The sequence below is a fragment of the Danio rerio genome, chromosome 5 (assembly GCF_052040795.2).
Source record: "Danio rerio strain M-AB ecotype USA chromosome 5, GRCz13ab, whole genome shotgun sequence".
Lineage (NCBI taxonomy): Eukaryota > Metazoa > Chordata > Actinopteri > Cypriniformes > Danionidae > Danio > Danio rerio.
The window spans coordinates 79,520,001-79,540,248 of NC_141025.1; the positions used below are offsets into that span (position 1 = coordinate 79,520,001).

The 20,248-nt window shown below is 35.2% G+C and overlaps 1 protein-coding gene across 1 annotated transcript in view; it reads left to right on the forward strand.

Annotated features, from left to right (window-relative positions):
- The window catches only part of lhx3 (LIM homeobox 3), a gene marked incomplete at its 3' end in the record, with an annotated part of 19,790 nt that extends 240 nt beyond the window's left edge, over positions 1–19,550 (forward strand). The window contains 5 exon segments of the mRNA NM_131208.1: positions 10,651–10,822; positions 12,141–12,343; positions 16,202–16,353; positions 18,135–18,306; positions 19,111–19,550. Of these exon segments, the coding sequence (NP_571283.1) occupies positions 10,651–10,822; positions 12,141–12,343; positions 16,202–16,353; positions 18,135–18,306; positions 19,111–19,538 (1,127 nt within the window).
- Between the last annotated feature and the right edge of the window lie 698 nt (positions 19,551–20,248).

Genomic DNA, 20,248 nt, shown 5'->3' on the forward strand with positions numbered 1-20,248 from the left:
TGCATTTTATTATTAATATTGAATTGTCATAATTGAGTTTTGATACGGCGGAAAACACAAGAATTAATACCAACACAGAATACAAAAAGCGGAGAACTAAAAAAGCAGATTCTGTCTGATTTTATAAATAAAACCTAAAGTATTAGTTGGTATAAATAAGCTACACTATATGTTTGACTCGACTAAAGCGGAAAGCTGAATGTTTAAATGGCAGATTTGAGGTTAGATGTTTCAGCGCATTCACTCGCTTCAGTGTTTTATTAACACGCAGGAGGAGCTCCGTCAAATCCTTTGTGTATCTTTCATTTATATATGCGAGAATAAACGATAGTTATTTTATCTTTCATGTACACTAAGTTTAGTCAATAATTAAATAATCTACATTATAAAATAATAGTCGTAGCTCAACATTGGGTTAAATACACTGTAAAATGCAGGGTTCCACACAATTCATTAATGCTGTCCCAGCACAAACTGATTAAGTTAACTTAACACTTTTAACAAATTTATGTGTATGAAACATAACAAAAATTAAGTTGTCCCAATAAAATCTCAACAGTTGTTTTGTGTCAGCTTATTTTAAATAAGTAGTTTGAACGAGCAAGATTGTTTTAATGTATATAGGCAACCCCAAACATTTGGTTTAAATGTGTAATTTAAATTTAATTTACAAAAAATAACCCCAAACGTGTTTTTCTTTCCTATATATTTGACTCAACTTTGGCTTGCAAAAACCCAGCATTTTAAAACATATTTACTGCAATCAAATGCCATCGAAGAGATGCGATGTAAGGTTTCAGCATCCTCCAAATAAAAGATTCTTACCGATATAGTGTTGTAGAAGAGTCAGGTCACTTTAAAATATATCTGATAATTTCATCCTTAATACTTTGTTTTAAATGAACCACATTCTAGTAAATGCTGGGTTATTTCAACCAAAATTAATTTAAATATGGACAAACACCGGGTTAAATGTTGCCGTATAAATTGAATAGCTAAAACAATAAAAACACTGGTTGATTTTCTCCATATTTCACCTCCCAAAAAATCATAAGCAGAAATAACCCAGCATTTTAGAGTGTGCTGAGCTCTTTAATTTAATTAAATTCAATTCATCTTTACTTCTTCAGCGCTTTTTAAAATGTAGATTGCGTCAAAGCAACTTAACGCAGATGAAGCCGACGTGAAACAGCTCGTATAAAAAGTTGTCCACAAACTCACACACACACGTTATTTGCATTGTTTATTAATATTCATTCATTCATTTTATTTTCGGCTTAGTCCAAAGAAAAAGTTAAAAGATCAATCCGGGGTCGCCACAGTGGAATGAACCGCCAACTTATCCAGCACATTTTTTACGCAGCGAATGCCCTTCCAGCCGCAGCACATCCCTGGGAAATGTTTATTAATATAAAATGAATAATATGTTGTCACGACTTATTGACCGCATAATTAGTTTAGTGTAAAATATTCTCAAATAGGTGACGGGTTTTATTTGATAACACATGTAAAAGTCGTGTTATATCATTGCAACAATTATTAATAATAATAATATATGCGGCATAAATCACTCAATTAACAAACCTCAAATTGTTCACGATCAACTAAAACTATATGATCAATAAGTCAATATTAATCGACTTATTTTTGTAAGTTATACGAGCTCTTTTGAGCCAGTTTAAATTATAATGACTCAAAAAGTGACTTTTAATGTAAAGAAATAGAGCGAATGAGTACTTATCAACGCTGAAATCCGAAACTCTGCGCATCTCCTGAACCTGATGAACCCCAGGATTAACTGTTGCTGTGAAATGCACGCAGTTGACACACATTCACAGCATGCTGATGATTTATAAACGCGTATATCTCTATATTTTAACAAAGTTATGGTCTCCTCCGGTCGCCTCTCCGTCTGTCGGCATGAATCAGTGATGAGCGGCAGATGTGAAGCGGTTGTCATGGAGACCCGCCGATCTCCATCCGCATGCACGCGCTTTAAACTCCGCCGCGGGATCGGGTTTCCTCAACAGGTGCAGCACCTGAAACACCGCGCACACACGGCTCTTCTGCACAGTTACACCGCGGCTGAGGGAATCAAGAAATGAAAGCGTCTTCTGGACACATTATCTTCATCTTAAAGACTAAATTAGCCCGGATGTTCGCCTTTTATTAAGTTGAATCAAACTAATAAGTCATTTCAAACATATTTTTATACATATTACAGTATATTTGAAGGTACATATCTGTAATTACAATAGTTGACAGAAATAGGCTTTTATATATGCGACGTTTTGCGTTATTTTTTAAGTTGAATCCAATTCCAAGTTGAGTCATTCCAACCACATATGAGCATGTATAAACATTAATATTACATATTCGAACAATATATTTAAATATATATGCATTTATTGATAATTAAAATAGTTGACAAAATATATATGAACAACGAAATATATGTGCTCGCCTTAATTTTAAGTTGAATAAAATTAATCTCATGAGTCATTACGACCATGTGTCAATATTTTAACATATATATTATATCTATTTTAATAAATATACATATTTGTGATTACAATAGTCGATAAAATACATAAATGGCGAATTATATATGATTTCCTTATTTTTAAGTAGTATTAAATTAATCTTATGAGTCATTTCAACCATATTCGGGCGTATTTTATTATATATATTTCAATATATTTGAAAATATGCACCTATTTCTATTTACAATTGTAAACAATATATGTAAACAATGAAATATAAATGCTTGCCTTATTTGTAAGTCGAATTAAATGAATCTTATGAGTCATTATTACAACCATATGACAATATTTTAACAAATATTTATTATATATTTCGATTTATTTAAATAGCCAACCTATTAATATCACAATGTTTACGGTGAAATACATATGTCTGCCTTGTTTTAAAGTTGAATTAAATTAACCATTTCAACCATTTATAGGCATATTTTAACATATATATGTTAATATATCTGAATACATGTGTCCTATTGGTAATTACAATGTTTAACAGCGAAATATATATGCTTGCCTTATTTTAAGTCGAATTAAATTAACCTTCTGAGTCATTTCAGCCATATTCGGGCATTTTTGAACATATATATTACAATATATTGGAATACTTATTTGTAATGTTTAACAAATATATATAAACAACAAAATATAAGTGCTTGCCTTATTTTAAAATTGAATTAAATTAATCTTATGAGTCATTATACCACCATGCCATTATTTTAACACATATATATTATATATTTCAATATATTTGAATACATGTAGCCTACCTATTAGTAACTGCAATGTTTAACGGCGAAATATATATGTTTTCCTTATTTTAAGTCGAATTATGAGTCATTTCATCCATATTTGAGCATATTTAAACATATATTTCACTATATGTACCTAACTGTAATTTTAATATTGACAATATATATATAAACAATGAAATATAAGTGCTTGCCTTATTTTTAGATTGATTTAAATTGTCAATATTTTCACATAAATTATATGTTTCCATGTGAACTTGTGTTACGGATGCGATTAATCGGTTAAAAGTATCTATAAATAAACGTCGAAACATGTGTTGCACTTATATTTTTCTATCTTTAAAATCCAAACATGCACTTGTCTGTCGTGTATTTTGCATATGGCCATCTCTCAGATGTCTCTACAAGATCAAATTACATTAAAGCAGCTTGTATAACAAGTTGAAACATGAATAACTTTGTTTAAAGGTTATGATTAATATGTTGTCATGACTTATTGATCATATAATTTGTGCAGTGTAAAACATTCTCAAGTCATGATGAGGGTTTTTATTTGACAGCACATTTGAAAGTCGCGTTAATACAGAAAGCAGCATATATACAACCTGAAATTGAACACGATCAGCCAAAATTGCATGCTTAAGAAGTCAATTTCAGCTTATTTTTATTTAAGTTATGCACGCTGCTTTAAGTCAGTTCAACTTAAAATGGCTCATGAGGTTAGTTTGGATCAATGCCAGAAATGTAATGCATGCTTAATTTACGATATCAAGTTCTGATAGCGCATTTATTTGGTTCATGATTTCAAAAAGCACGAATATTCTTGTGCATATAGTATATTATATTTTATTACTTGTACTTTTATGATGCTACATGCATGCATAAACATAAACAGTGAAACTATCTCTGCAAAATTGTTCATATATGCACACACACATATATAATTCTGTAGTAATTTGGTTACTGATTAGTGATCCGCACTCACTGTTTTGACGTTATATTTTACATCAAACAAATATGTTTATAACTTTTTTAAATTTTGCATTAAAGCGTATGCACATAAACGGAAAATATATCGTGCAACATTCTTCCAAAATAATGAATGCAAGAGCTCCAGTCAACAAAGCGCGCGGCCAAACACACTCGCGGGAGAGCGTTAGATCAAAGGCGAACAGCTCAACGTGATATAAAAATGATAAAGCAGAAAGTAAGGAGGCAGATCGCAGCACCTTTCGCCGACACGTGCTTCATAAAGTCGGGGAATCAGGCAAATGCTGTATTGATTTTGAGTTTATCATGTGCGGCCGCGGTGGCACTAAGGCTGATTTCCCAGGACACGGCAGATCAGTGTCAATAACATTCATCTGGATGTTGATCAGCTCCATCAGCACTTCACGACACACACTTTCCCTTAGAAAAAATAACCCAGCCCTGTGACCCAAATCAATGAGGAGAATACGGAGAAATCCGGATTTAAAAGTTCACCGCGTGTGTGTGTTCACTGCGTGTGTGTGTGTGTGCGTGTGTTTATTTTGTCGCTTTAAAAACAGAGCAGGATTACAGGCTGATATATTTGTTGTGCCTCTGTCTGTTTAATTAATTAATTAATTAATTAATTAAACTGGTTGCACTTGCATTTATTATGTCGATTTAATAAATGTAAATGCGTCCACTTTCGAGATGCTATTCGGTTGAGATTAGATTAAAATAAGTTAAAATATAGCTTAAATAACATCAATTTAAAACGTGTTTTAGATTAAATGTGTATGATATTAAATAAAATGTTAGTTGTTTTAATCCAGTTTGATAAATTTAATATTGAATATGCCTCATTTAAATACTTTTTTTAATCAAGCGCTGTGGGTTACATTTAATTTACCCAATATCGGGTTACAAAAATCCAGCATTTATTTACCTAAGCAGTTCATCTTAGCAGTTATATTTTGTTGTAGAGCATTGCTTGTGCCTCTGACAGTCTGTTTAATTAATTAACTAATTAAATGGGTTGCATTTGCATTCATTATGCCGATATAATAATTTAAATAATTATTTGATTTAAACGCATGCGAAACACGTCGATCTTTCCGATACAATTATATGATATTTGGCTGAAAATACAAACAAAAAATCAAACAAATTAATTAAATAATAAATAAATTCATATGCAGATTAAATGTGCATCAAAATAGTCTCTAAAAATAAAATGAAGGTTGTTGTTTTAATCCAATACTGTATGTTTCAATTAAATGTGAACTTCTCTTTTTGACCCAATGACTGGGTTTGCACATATTTCACAACTCAGCATTTTAGAGCTGTTTAGAGTCTGTGTGTGCGTTCATTTTGTCGCTTTAAAAACAGAGCCGGATTACAGGCTGATATAAGGAAGCAGATATAAATTGTTGTAGAATATTGCTGTCTCTCTCTGTTTATTAATTAATTAATGCATTCGTTATTCAATTAAACTGGTTGAATTTGCCTTCATGAGGCTGGTTTAATGCACATAAAGACGTCGATTTTCGGAATGTGGGCGTCACGGTGGTGCAGTGGGTAGCACAATCGCCTCACAGCAATAAGGTCGCTGGTTTGAGTCCCGTTTGGGTCAGTTGGCATTTCAGTGTATTTGCATGTTCTCCTCGTGTTGGCGTGGGTTTCCTCCGGGTGCTCCGGTTACAGTCCAAACACATGCGCTATAGGGAAACTGATCAACTAAATTGTCCGTAGTGTATGAGTGTGAGGGTGTATGGATGTTCCCCAGTGATGGGTTGTATAGCTGGAAGGGCATCCGCTGCGTAAAAAATATGCTGGATGAGTTGGCGGTTCATTCCGCTGTGACGACCGCAGATTAATAAAGGGAGTAAGCCGACAAGAAAATGAATGAATGATTTTCGAGATGCTGTTCGGATGAGATTAGATTTAAATAAATAAATATGTAAATATAGATTAAATTACATCTATATTTTAAAACGTGTTTTTTGATAAAATGCATCAAAATAAAATAATACAATATGGACAAACTCAGTGTTGGGTTAATTTATTAATTTAATTTAAACTACACTTTTTAAATGATTGGGTTTGCACATACCCAACAGTATTAATTGATCATTATTATGATGATTATTAATATTATTATGATTATTATTATTGAAGCAACCCAGCATTTTCTAGAGTTTTAATCAGTTCTTGTATCTGTTTTGACCTCGAATTTCAAATATTTATTTATAAATAACAAAAAAAGCGGTTTATGTAGGTTACAAAATATGCTAATGCATTGGATTAAATGTGTCGGTGCGCAAAATTGCAATATTTTGTATTTGGGTATAATACAGGCTTATTTGTATTCTTATTTTGTATTGTTTGGTGTGTTTTCAATCCTGAAGATGTAAATCGTGTCATGATCACATAATGCACCTGCTTAACCAGCGCGTGAGAAACACCCGCAATAATTCACTACTAATTATAATTACATGATGTGAATGACTGACAGTATCACATGACACGTTTATAGTAAATACTAGGTTTATGCACTACATTAAAGTGTATTGTATTATAGTGTCTACAACTCTTAAATTCGTAAATGTTCCAGCAAACTGTAATATAGTGAACTGATTAACTGTAATGAACACTGTAATATACTTTAGTCTTTACTATACAGTAAACTGTGTGGTACTGTGGTATAATATATATAGTTGTGGAAAACTACAGTCATTTGTTTATATTATTTATATTTTATTATATGCTTTTATTGATTATTATTTATATTTATTAATTGTTTAATTATTTATAGCTTTATTACTTATACTTTTATCGTTTATTTATTTTATTAAATTGATATAATTGTTTTTATTTTATTCTACTTTTATTAACTAATATTTTTATTATTTGTTTCTTTATTATGAACCTAATTATTAATATTGTTATTATTATTATTATTTTATTTTTATCATCATCATTAATAACATTCTAATAGAATTATTATTGTTTTATTGTTTTTAATTTGCTTTAATATTAATTATTTATTATTATTTATTATTATTGTTGTTGTTGTTTTTATTGATATTATCTGACGTGCTCTATATGTTTGTTTGTTTTTTGTTAATTAGGTTGAAACTTTTTTGTGTGTTCCTATAGAAAAATGATAAAAATATTATTAATATTTGTTTATTTTCTTCTCCATTCTGACAGAGAAGTGTGTATTATTGTCCTTTACGAGCTGATGATTAGAGATGTTGCATTGCTGAATAATTGATTGACAGCTGTGCACCAGTTCATGACGTCAGAGACTCTACAGGCTCCAAAACAGCGGATTCGACTGACAAAACGCGGCTTTATTCATTTAATTATTAAAGCATTTACTCAATTATTAAAATATCACACCAAAGATATAGCTCGCTTTATTTGACATCAGTATTTAGATATATTTAACAGTTAAAGAGAGTTGCTGTTTAGGGAGACTGGACTATTATTATTATTATTATTAATATATTATATAATAATAATAATAATAATAATTTTGATGGTGTTGTTGTATCATTAGTTTATGTTCTAATATACCTAATAAGATGTTAAATTTGAAAGATTTTGATTTTGTTTTTGATTTTGCATAATAGCTAAACACAATAATAATAAATAATAGCATTAAAATTAAGATTCTTAGAAATTCTTAAAATTCTAATAATATAGAAAAATGTAAATATCTACTAAAAAGTCCATCGGTGAAGTGTCATTGTGACCTTTGAGTTACATTGTGATTTATAATAAGATAATAATATCACTACTGCTACTAATAATACTACTACAAATAATAATAATAATGGTGATGATATTGATGATTATTATTGTTGTCGTTGTTACAAATTCCTTATAAATGAATAAAAACAGTAGTAATAATAATATTATAGTGAAGTTAATAATACATTCTAATTAGTTTATTATTACCGAATAACATTGATAATAATAATAATAATAATAGGCATATTATTATTATTATTATTTGCTCTATTGTTGCTACAAATTCGGTAAAAATTAATTGCAAGAATACAAAAAATACCATATTATTGTTAGTTTGCTATAACTTATTCAATAATAAAAAATAATATTAATAGCAGCCTAATAATAATAATAATAACAATACTAAAATGATGCTGATGAAATGATTACTATTGTTGTTAAAAACTCATTAGAAATTATTAATAGTGGTAATAATAATAATAATACAATGAAAATGATACAGTCTATTTAGTTTATTATAACATAATACTAATAATAACAACAATAACAGGCCTATTATTATTATTATTTGCACTATTGTTGTTACAAATTCGCTAATCAATTATTACAATACAGCAACTACCGTATTATTGCTAGTTTGCAATAACTTTTTTAATAATAATATTAATAATAATAATAATAACCATAATAATGCATAAGCTGTGCTCACAATCATATTTTAAATGCATTTCATTTAGTTTGCTGATATAGAAGTGTGCGTTATCACAAAAATGACAGCTCAAAGTTACTAAATACAGATAAAGCATGTGGAAGAAATGAAAAATCCAGATTTCGGCATTAAAATAACCTACATTATTTAATCCCGATAATATGACTGACCACTTTCAGCTTACAACAAACGAGACAAACTAATAAACAAAAGCAGCAAACTGAAAATAAATGATAATTATTTCTTAAATAAAAAAGTGCCATAATGCCACACTTGAGAGTCCTAATTAGCAAGGACAATTTCAGTGTGGGCTTTTCACAGGAATTTGTGTACAATTAAATCTGGGTTAAAGTTTGGTTATATATTTAATTTACTAATGTAAACCAGCTGAGTTTGTGCTTATTTTACGTGTATATGGGTTGAATATTTTTAGAGTGTAAATTACTGCTGTGTAAAACTGGATAAGTTGGCGGTTCATTCCGTTGTGGCGACCCTTGATAAATAAAGGGACTAAGCCGGAGAAAAATGAATGAATAATAAATAATTATTTAACGATGTTAGGGGATGTTTAACTAAATTTTCAATTAAATATTGAGTAATGCCGCTGCGAGGAAAGCATTTTGCATGGTCATTAACACAACAACAGAATTAACAATGCATTCTTATATAACATCATCAATTAACCATTAAACAAAGATGTTTATTTAAATTGTAAAAATTAACTGTTTAACTTTAACCCAACGCTGGGTTAGAGTGCAGTGTCATCATTTTTCTCCTTCACTTGCAAACCTATTTGACTTTCTTCTGTTGAACCAACGCAAAGGAAGATATTTTGAATAATGCCCAGTAACCATTGACAGTATTTTCTTTTCCCATAGACGTCAATGGTTACCAACATTCTTCAAAATATCTTCTCTTGTGTTCAAACAGATAAAAGAAACTCAGAAAAGTTTAAAACTGATTAATTAAGACGTGAGTAAATTATATTTTGTGATAAACTTTCCATTTAATAGCTCCTACCCAGCGTTTTTGGCGTGTATTGTTGTTGTTAACATAAAAAGCTGATGATGCATATGCTAAACCGGAGGTCTGATGCCTTTCCCGGGAGTCTCTCATATTTCACGCCCGCCACCCTCTCGTTTAGTTGATTCTCCCGGGAATCTCCCGCATGGACTTTTTTCCCCAAGTTTGTCAAGTTGCCAGATCTTGTATGAAACTCTTCACCTCACAAAATTGACAAATTATTCAAATCGCAAAGCAGTTATTCACCTCAATCTGGCAACACACACACACACACATACACACACACATACACACACAGTTTCCGTATATTTAGTGTGTTTTGTGTTTATTTACGGTTGTGAATTCCGCTCTGTCCACTTTTAATGTTAACACAGTTTAACAAAGAGACGTTTAGTGACATTTAAAATATTAATATAATGTAGATATTTTCCCAGAGATGGGTTGCGGCTGGAAGGGCATCCGCTGAGTAAAAACTTGCTGGATAAGTTGGCGGTTCATTCCGCTGTGGCGACCCCGGATTAATAAGGGGACTAAGCTGACAAGAAAATGAATGAATGAATGAATGAATGACTGAATAAGATATAATATCTAGAGAAATGAGTTTGTGAAATGTGTTGCGGTTTACAAGGTGTTTGATGCGTAATATACAACACCAACCCAGACAACAGCACTGCAAACGATTACAAATAGCAATCTTTACAAGATTACGGTGTAATAATGTAATTCATATTTATACACAACTAATAAAAACATTCATTACACAATACGCATATTATTGTTGCAGCCCAGTTGCGCTGTTGATTTCCGCGCAGCTGGAATGTCGAAGACGCATGTTAATGTCGGGTTACATGTTCTGATATCTACAGAGTTTAACATTACAGGTCTTGTGTTCAACCCGCAGATATCCCGGTCTGTGCGGGCTGTAATCAGCACATCGTGGATCGTTTCATCCTGAAGGTTCTGGATCGCCACTGGCACAGCAAGTGTCTGAAATGCAGCGACTGTCAGTCTCAGCTGGCCGACAAATGCTTCAGCAGAGGAGACAGCGTGTACTGCAAAGACGACTTCTTCAAGTCAGTGCTCCTGCTCCCCCACACACCATAGCAGTGTTTCTCAACCACATTCCCGGAAGATCACCAGCACTGCATTGGATGTCTCCTTTCTCTGTCGCACCCATTCTTAATGAGCTGGTGGCCTGAATCTGGTGTGTTTGGTTAAGGAGACATGGAAATGTGCAGAGCTGGTGCTCCGCCAGGAACGTGGTTGAGAAACACAGCCTTTAAGAGTGTCTACAGTAAAATACAGTTGTAGAACGCAGTGGTATACGCAGCATATGAGTGTTATCTATAGTAAAGTGTGCTGTAGTATACCTTACAAGTTACTACATCATATTAGAGTACTTAGATTGTTAATGCATCCAACAGTATGAAGAACTGTAATGAAAAGTTGCCTGTGAAACAGAGTTGGTGAACAGTGTGCATTATAATGATTTAGAGTAACTGATCATTTTACCAAACACTCTGAGTGGCTGAGTTATTGATTGCATCAAAACTGAGATGCCAAAACAGAACGTGTAAAATGTCCTTAAAATATTAATATACACAGCAAAAACTGCAAAGCTGATCATACATTCTGTATAATCTAGCTGGAGGAAATTGACTAGTAAGTGTGGCTTGCTTACATAAAGCAGTTACTTTCATTGTAATGTTCAAAAACACTACAGTAAATGAGCTCTGTTCCATACATTCAATAAAATCCGGGTTGTTTTACTCTGACCTTGATTCAAGCATGGACAAACTCAAAGTTGGGATATTTATAAACAATGTAAATAACCATATTAACCCAACACGGAGTCAAATACAGACAAACACAAAGTTTTTTATTATTATTAAATTTAAAATCACACTTTTAAATCCGACTTTTGTGCTTTTGGTCCCAGCGTTGGGTTAAAAAAAATAACCCAACACTACAGAATATGTACTGTGTTCTGTATACAATGAAAACAATTCTGGGTTGTTTCAACACAACGTTGTAAAGTCAAGTGTGGACAAACCATACGAAAAGTATTCGATTTAAACCATTTTAACCCAATGTTTGTGTCAAATTTAACCCATTTAAAGCGGTTGCCTTTAAAGCAACGAGTGGATTTTACTTTAAAAAGTCAGTGAATCCATTGACTTTTATTATTTTTCAGGCATATTTCACAATTATAAGGCAATGAGTGAACCAATCTATTTCTACAGTGCACTTTTAAACCCAAATGTTGTGTGTCTGTGCACATTTGACCCAGCGTTGGCTTGAAAACAACCCAACACCACAGTATTTTTCACGTGGGTCATCTTCTCGCTTCAGATCTCCCCTGACCAGGGTTTGCCTGTGTTTTGTGAGCAGGAGGTTTGGCACCAAGTGCGCGGCGTGTCAGCAGGGGATTCCGCCGACGCAGGTGGTCCGCAGGGCGCAGGATTTCGTCTATCACCTGCACTGCTTCGCCTGTATCGTGTGCAAGAGGCAGCTGGCCACCGGGGACGAGTACTACCTGATGGAGGACAGTCGGCTGGTGTGCAAAGCGGACTACGAGACGGCCAAACAGAGAGGTACAGCAGCTGCTCGCTTTGCGCATGTCTAGGCACATTTAAGTTACAAACAGGTCACAAATATCACGCTTGTCACATATAGCAATGGTTGATTGGTTTAACCCAGCGTTGAGTCAAATATTGACAAACCCAAACATTGCGTAAAAAGTGTCACTTAAATTAATTCGGGGAAAAATAACCTTGGGGTCAAACATTATATTTTATTTATTTCTAATTAAATGTAACAAACGTTTTGTCAAATATAGACAAACACAAACAAGTTGGGCGAAAAAGTGTCACTAAATTAAATTGGGGAAAAAACTAAGAGTCAAACCCAATTGAATGTTTAAAAACACTTATTTGTAACACTTTTTAACCCAAGTTGAAAAAAACCTGGATCAAATATGGACAAACATAACGTCGGATTAATAATAATTAAAAAAAACTTTTAGCCAAACTCTGGGTCAAATATCGACAAACACAAAGTTGTTGTTTTTTAAGTTAAAATCACACGTGTATCCAAATTTGAGTCAACGTTACAGGATACAACAACCCAGCATTTTAACTAAAGCGTATAGGCTAACTCAACGTTGTGTCAAATATAGACAACCCCAATACTTATTTAAAAATTTTGGGGAACATGGGGAAGCCCAAAGCTTTTTCAAATAAATGTACATTTTTAACCAAACGTTTTGTCAATTATGGAAAAATCTTATTTTTGGGGTGAAAAAGGGTCAAGTAAATCAAACTGAAAAATAAACAACAGTGGATCAAATATATGGACAAACCTTTATTTAATAATAATTAAAAACAACAACAACATTTTAGCCACACTCTGGGTCAAATATCGACAAACCCAAAGTTGTTGTTTTTAATACGTTTAAATCACACTTGTGTCCATATTACCTAACGTTACAGCTTACAACAACCCAGAATTTTGAAAAGTGATTAAAGTGCAGGTTAACCCTTGTGTCAAATATAGACAAACCCAACTACTGATTTAAACGCGTAATTTGAATTGAATTGGGGAAAATAACCTACATTTGGGTCAAACATGGACCAAATTAAATGTAAAAATAAATAATAAATAAATAAATAAATAAATAAATGAAACCTAAGTTGAAAAAACATGGATCAACTTAATGAACAAACCTAATGTCTGGTTAATAAAAACAACATTTTAGCCACACTCTGGGTCAAATATCGACAAACCCAAAGTAGGGTTATTTATTTATTTATTTATTTAAAGTTTTTGTTAATTTAAAGTTTAAATCACACTTGTGTCCAAATTTGACTCAACGTTAAAGCTTACTACAACCCAGCATAGAGAGACTAAAGCGTAGGCTAACCCAACATTGTCAAATATAGACAAACCCAACAAGTCTTCATTTAAAAGAGTAATTTAAATTAAATTGGGGAAAAACACTAGATTTGGGGTCAAACATGGAGAAACCCAAAGCAGTTTTTTTAATAAATGTAAATTTTTAACCAAACGTTTTATCAATTATGGACAAACCCAATGTTTGGGTGAAAAAAGGTAAATTAAATTAAGTTAAAACAACAACAACAACAACAGTGGATCAAATAAATGGACAAGCATAACGGGTAATAATAATAATAACTACAACAAACAACAACAACAACATTTTAGCCAAACTCTGGGTCAAATATTGACAATTCCAAAGTTATTTTTTAATTAAGTCCAAATCACACTTGTGTCCAACGTTACAGGTTACAACAACCCAGCATTTTGTAGAGCTGCTACAGTTTTTGCTTCCTTCATTCGATGACCTGGCATTGATCGGCAGCTTTTAACTCTGAACTTAATCTCGCCGGTCGTGGCTCGTCCATAAACATTTGACCCAGCTCAGGTAATTGCGAACCCGCCAGCCCCCAATCGATAAGTGCCAGCGGGAGCAGGAGCGCCGGAGAGCCGCGCGGAGCTGATGAATGGAGCCCGATACACGCGCGCTCCGCTGCCGGCCACTTTCAGCCCGATTCAGCGCTTTCAATATTGCACAAATCCGACGAAGCTGCAGTGATATATTTGGAGATGGAGTCAGGAATGCTTCTTATAGTGCTATCAGTTGAGGAGTAAACACACATGCGCTGCAGATCTCTGCTTTTGGGGATTGTGCATGTTGGCGTCAGGCCCGGATTGGCTAATCGGGAGGACCGGGAGAATTCCCGGTGGGCCGGTCCGTTTTTTGGCCGCGAGGGCCGGTGTCCCTAGCTGCAGAATCTGTTGCTCTCAGCAGTCACACTTTTCAAATTTATTTATTTACTTGACCACAGCCTTTTTATTCATTGTTTTACCGCAACTCTTCTCTTTTCATCTATTTTAATGATTATAAAACTAAATTGTGTCTCCTTTGTGGATGCAGCTATTGTGGTCCAGCGGTTAGTACGTTAGAATAAGCCACTACAGACCCGGGTTCGATCCTCGTTAGAGTAACTTATTGTTTTCATTTTTATTGTTAAGACATATAGTACTGTTAGGGTTGTTGAACATTTGAAGTTCTAAAGCAGCTGTTTTCTCAAAAAAAGACGTGATAGTGTCATTAGAAACTGATTTGGAAATGACCTTATTTTAATATAGTCAGTCGTGAACTGAGGTGGGCCGGTCTGAGGCTTGAAACTCCAGGGCTGAAAAGGTGTCCCACTCCGGCCCTGGTTGGCGTATACAGTGTAAATGTTCAATAGTGTGCATACGGAGTTGTGTGTTTAAAATCAGTCTAATAGACGTCTAATAAACATCTAAACACGGAAGGTTTGGCTAAAACAAGTCTAATGATAAATATTGGGCTGTGAGTGGAAATCTAATAGATGTCTAAAGAATATCCCAAAACTAGACCATTCATCAGGAATGAATTGAATACTAATTTGAAGTTTGTCAAAACGTTTTATTTAATTTCTAGTCTAATTTTAGGCATTTTTAGGTGTCTGTTTAGTTTATTCAGATGGTACACATTTATACATCGGTGTTTAGATGTCTAACAGACGTCTAATAAACATATAGAATTGCTTGGTGAAAACCTTTCTGGGTTTCTAATAAATAAATAAACGAGATAACAAATGAATGAATAAATGAACGAATGACTTATAAGAACATTTAAATAATCTAAAGAATGTTTTCCCAATAGAGGAAGAATATTTTACCATGTTGTGCAGTTGAAAGATTTCATGCATATTAGTTTTCTGAATAAATCCGAACAAAAACATATATAAATCCCACCATTCCCGTTTCACCTATAGCTAATACGCAACAAAACAATGCGATTAACATAAAAATAACGCAAACATATAACACAGGTTGCAGATAAACTTACATTAAGCTGCTAACTAGTGTAAATTCAGCTTCACATGCTTCATTTAATTGTTTTAATACTTCACCGTGGCATTTCCTAATGTAGCCTGGTTTAAATAATAATAATCGGATTGATTGGCATCTAATTAAAGTAATTAAGGTTAAATGTATCGGCTAGATTGGCATTTATAATTAAAGTAAGATTTTATGTGAAATCATGCAACAAAAAAAGGATATGAGATTAAGTTTACAGCATCAAAACATGCACACTTCAAAAAAGTCCCAATCGAGTGATTCTAAACTGGTTTGAGTTTATTTCTTCTGTTGAACACAAAACACTGAGAATGTTGGACAAAAAGCTGCATAGTAGAAACAATAAAACACAATGTAAGTCACATACGGCCGATTTTCCCAACAAATATCGTCATTTTTGTTTACCAAACTCAACCGAATAATAACGACTGAATTTCAATTGTTTAGTGAACTATCCCTTTAATGGCGCACACTACTTGATGCATTTGGTGATTGCAGAATAAATTCGTTTTCATGATGTGTCTGTGCTCTTCTTCCAGAGGCGGATTCGACAGCAAAGCGACCCCGCACGACAATCACCGCCAAGCAGCTCGAGACGCTGAAAAACGCGTACAACAACTCACCGAAACCCGCGCGGCACGTGCGCGAGCAGCTGTCCACGGAAACCGGACTGGACATGCGCGTTGTGCAGGTAAGATACACGGGTAACGTCAAGTAGGGATACAGCTGTGGTGTGCACATCAATATAGCATAATATTTGTAACACTGTACAACAATAATTATAGGGGTAGTCGATAAAAAAATTACAGTTTAATGGGTAAATTAATCAATAATTCTCGATATAATTACTGTTTTACAATCACTGTGATGGTTAGGCTATGGGTAGTCGTTAATAAATTACAATTCAATGTGTAACTTAATTAATAATATTAATAATACTCAATATAATTACTGTTTTTACATTAATGTGGTGATTGAAATGTGACATGAGAACTGTAAAGGCTATAAACAACAGCAGAACCAATCATTTTCATATATTAATTTTAAAAATACATCAAAGCGAAATAATGACATTTGCCCAACATTTCACAGAATAAACAATTATAAATGTTTTATTAATGATTTTTTTTCCTAACCTAGCTATGACAGTGCCTTTAAAGTGTTGAACTTATGGCATACTACATGTGTAGACAAGGGGACACGGTGGTTTAGTGGTTAGCATTGTCCCCTAACAGCAAGAAGGTCGCTGGTTTGAGTCCCTTTTGGATGAGTTGGCGTTTCTATGTGGAGTTTGCATGTTCTCCCCGTGTTGGCGTGGGTTTCCTCCGGGTGCTCCGGTTTCCCCCCAGTCCAAACACATGCGCTATAGGGGAACTGATCAACTACACTGGCTGTAGTGTATGAGTGTGTATAGATCTTTCCCAGTGATGGGTTGCAGCTGGAAGGGCATCCGCTGTGTTAAACGTGCTGGATAAGTTGGCGGTTCATTCCGCTGTGGCGACCCTGGATTAATAAAGGGACTAAGCCGAAAATAAAATGAATGAATGAATGAATGTATATGTGTGTGAATGAGTGTGTATGGGTGTTTCCCAGTACTGGGTTGCAGCTGGAAGGGCATCTGCTGTGTAAAACATATGTTGGAATAGTTAGTGGTTCATTCCGCTGTGGAATAAAAGGACCCTGATGAATAAAGGGACTAAGCTAAAGGAAAATGAGCGAATGAAATGAATGAATGAACATGTATGTACATTTTAGGTTATATCAGCCTGATCTCACCAGAAAACGTAAGTATTTTACGTTTTGCCAGTTTAGTGGCTAATTCGTACGAATTTGTATTTGTACAAATTGTACGATTTTAAAAAGGAGGTGTGGCACCTAACCCCACCCCTAAACCCAACTGTCATTGGGTGATGAGCAAATTGTACTAAATTGTACGAACTAGATCTTATGAATTCATAAGAATTAACCACTAAATCAAAAAGTTACGAATTGCCGTGAGATTGTGTTGGTTATATTTGTATTTTTATTTAATACTGAGTATAATATTCATTCATTCATTCATTCATTTTGACAACTTAGTCCCTTTATTAATCCGGGGTCGCCACAGCGGAATGAACCGCCAACTTATCCAGCAAGTTTTTTTACGCAGCGGATGCCCTTCCAGCCGCAACCCATCTCTGGGAAACATCCACACACATTCACACAAACACACACACTCATACACTACGGACAATTTAGCCAACCCAATTCACCTGTACCGCATGTCTTTGGGGGAAAACGGAGCGAACGCAGAGAGAACATGCAAACTCCACGCAGAAACGCCAACTGAGCCGAGGATCGAACCAGCGACCTTCTTGCTGTGAGGCGACAGCACTACCTACTGCACCACTGCGTCGCCTTTAGCATAATATTGCAGGTTTTTGTTGAGGGAAATGTTTACTCGTTTTTAAACGCCACATCTCTGCTGCACAGGTCTGGTTTCAAAACAGAAGAGCAAAAGAGAAGAGGCTGAAGAAAGATGCGGGCAGACAGAGATGGGGCCAGTACTTCAGAAACATGAAGAGGTCTCGCGGCAGCTCCAAATCAGACAAAGACAGCACTCAGGAGGACGGCATGGACAGCGACGCGGAAGTCTCTTTCACAGGTACATTTGCTCCAAATGCTGTGTGACCATAAAGTGGACCTATTATGCAAAAATGACCTTGGTGTGTGTGTGTGTGTGTCAGCATTGTGTGAATATCTCCAGCCTCTAATGCTAAACATGAATAAATTGTGTTATTTATAATCAGACTTGATGAATGAAACACTTTGATTGACATTCTCCCTTTGTACGTATCATCAAAGGGGAAAAGCCCCGCCCACTAGTGCCCATCTCTCCATCTCATTAGCATAAACAGCAGCCCTGAGTGAGAAGCAGCCGTCTGTCCATTAGCCATTAGAGTGTTTGAGCTGCTGGAGATGATGTCAGCATAGACTAAGAGGATTATAGATGTGGAGTTCTAGATGAACAGCGACAGGAGTGACAGAAACATCAAGCACACACTCACACTGAAGCACACACGCACACCTGACCAGCGATGCACAGCCATCAGTAGCTCCGCCCTCTTCTGAATAGAGCACAATCTCATTTGCATTTAAAGTGACAGTCACCAAAACACCACTATTTAGTATGATTTGCTCATCACCCAATGACGATTGGGGTTAGGGGTGGAGCTGGGTGCCACGCCTCCTTTTTAAAATCGTACATTTTCGTACGACTGAACTGGTACCAATTAGCCACTAAACTGTGGCGACCCCAGAGTAATAAAGGGACTAAGCCAGAAATAGAAGCCTGTCCGCGTTCCACAGTTTGCGAACCACTTCACTAGAGGCTCCACTTTAGTTTACCATACAGATACTAGCAAATAAAACAAAGACTTACTTGTTTGTCTGCTTTCCATCTGCACAGACGAGCCACCCATGTCCGATTTGGGTCACTCCAATGGCATCTACAGCAGTCTGAGCGAAAGTTCACCAGCTCTCAGTCGCCAGGGTGGAAATCATCCGGCGTTTCCGTTGGAGCACGGTGCTATAATCCCGTCGCAGGAACCGTATCACGACATCCAGGCCAGCAGCCCCTACAGCCTCCCGCAGTCGCCCGGCCCACTGCAGCCCTTACCCAGACACCAGCCGCTCATCTCCAGCCTGGTCTACCCAGAGTCCGGCCTGCCCATGGTGGGTCAAAGCGGAGGCCAGAACATGACGCCGGGGGTTCGGATGATGGCTGCGGGGAACGGCCCGAGCTCCGATCTATCCACGGGAAGCAGCGGCGGATATCCGGATTTCCCTGCGAGCCCGGCGTCCTGGCTGGATGAAGTGGATCATGCCCAATTCTGATTCAGTAAATCTGCAGCGATGGACTTGGATTACTAGACCTTTCAGTTACTTTGGCGATGGCTGTTCTCCGGAGGCTTCGATTTCACAACATTTGGACGCAACAATTGCGAGGAAAGCTTTCAGCTCTTCGTTAACTTTGAACCATAACAGTTTAATTTCTTGAGAGCACATCATTTGAAGAAGATCCAGCGCTCGTCATCCATCGTTGCTGTGTGTTAAATGTGAAATCACCAGTTCTGGTCGTTGCCAAATGTCTATATGCATATATAACATTTTATCAATGTGGAGTCTTTATTTTTATACAACCCCCCTTCTTGGACACTATGAGGACAGTAGGACTTTTTTATGTTTCACGACAGGGATAGCTCAGATAGCAGACGTGCATTGAACTCACATTGAATCGACAGTCGGGAGTTTAAAACGTCAATGCTGAAATTGTACGAGGTGTGCTAAATGATAGAAACAGATTCAAGAACACTGCGATGATGTTAATGAGATAACTAGGGGATCATTTGATTGCTATTGAGAAAGATTAGTAAAGAAACACAAGACTACAGCATTTACTTTGACTTTCATATGCTAGTTTCTCTTTTTTTACGGCAACCGGAGAAAAACTAGCAAAACAAAAAAGGTTAAAGGCTGCGTTCGTCGCCTACTATTGAGTAGGTACTACATTTGAATTTAAATGTACTACTCAGGCATTATAAAAG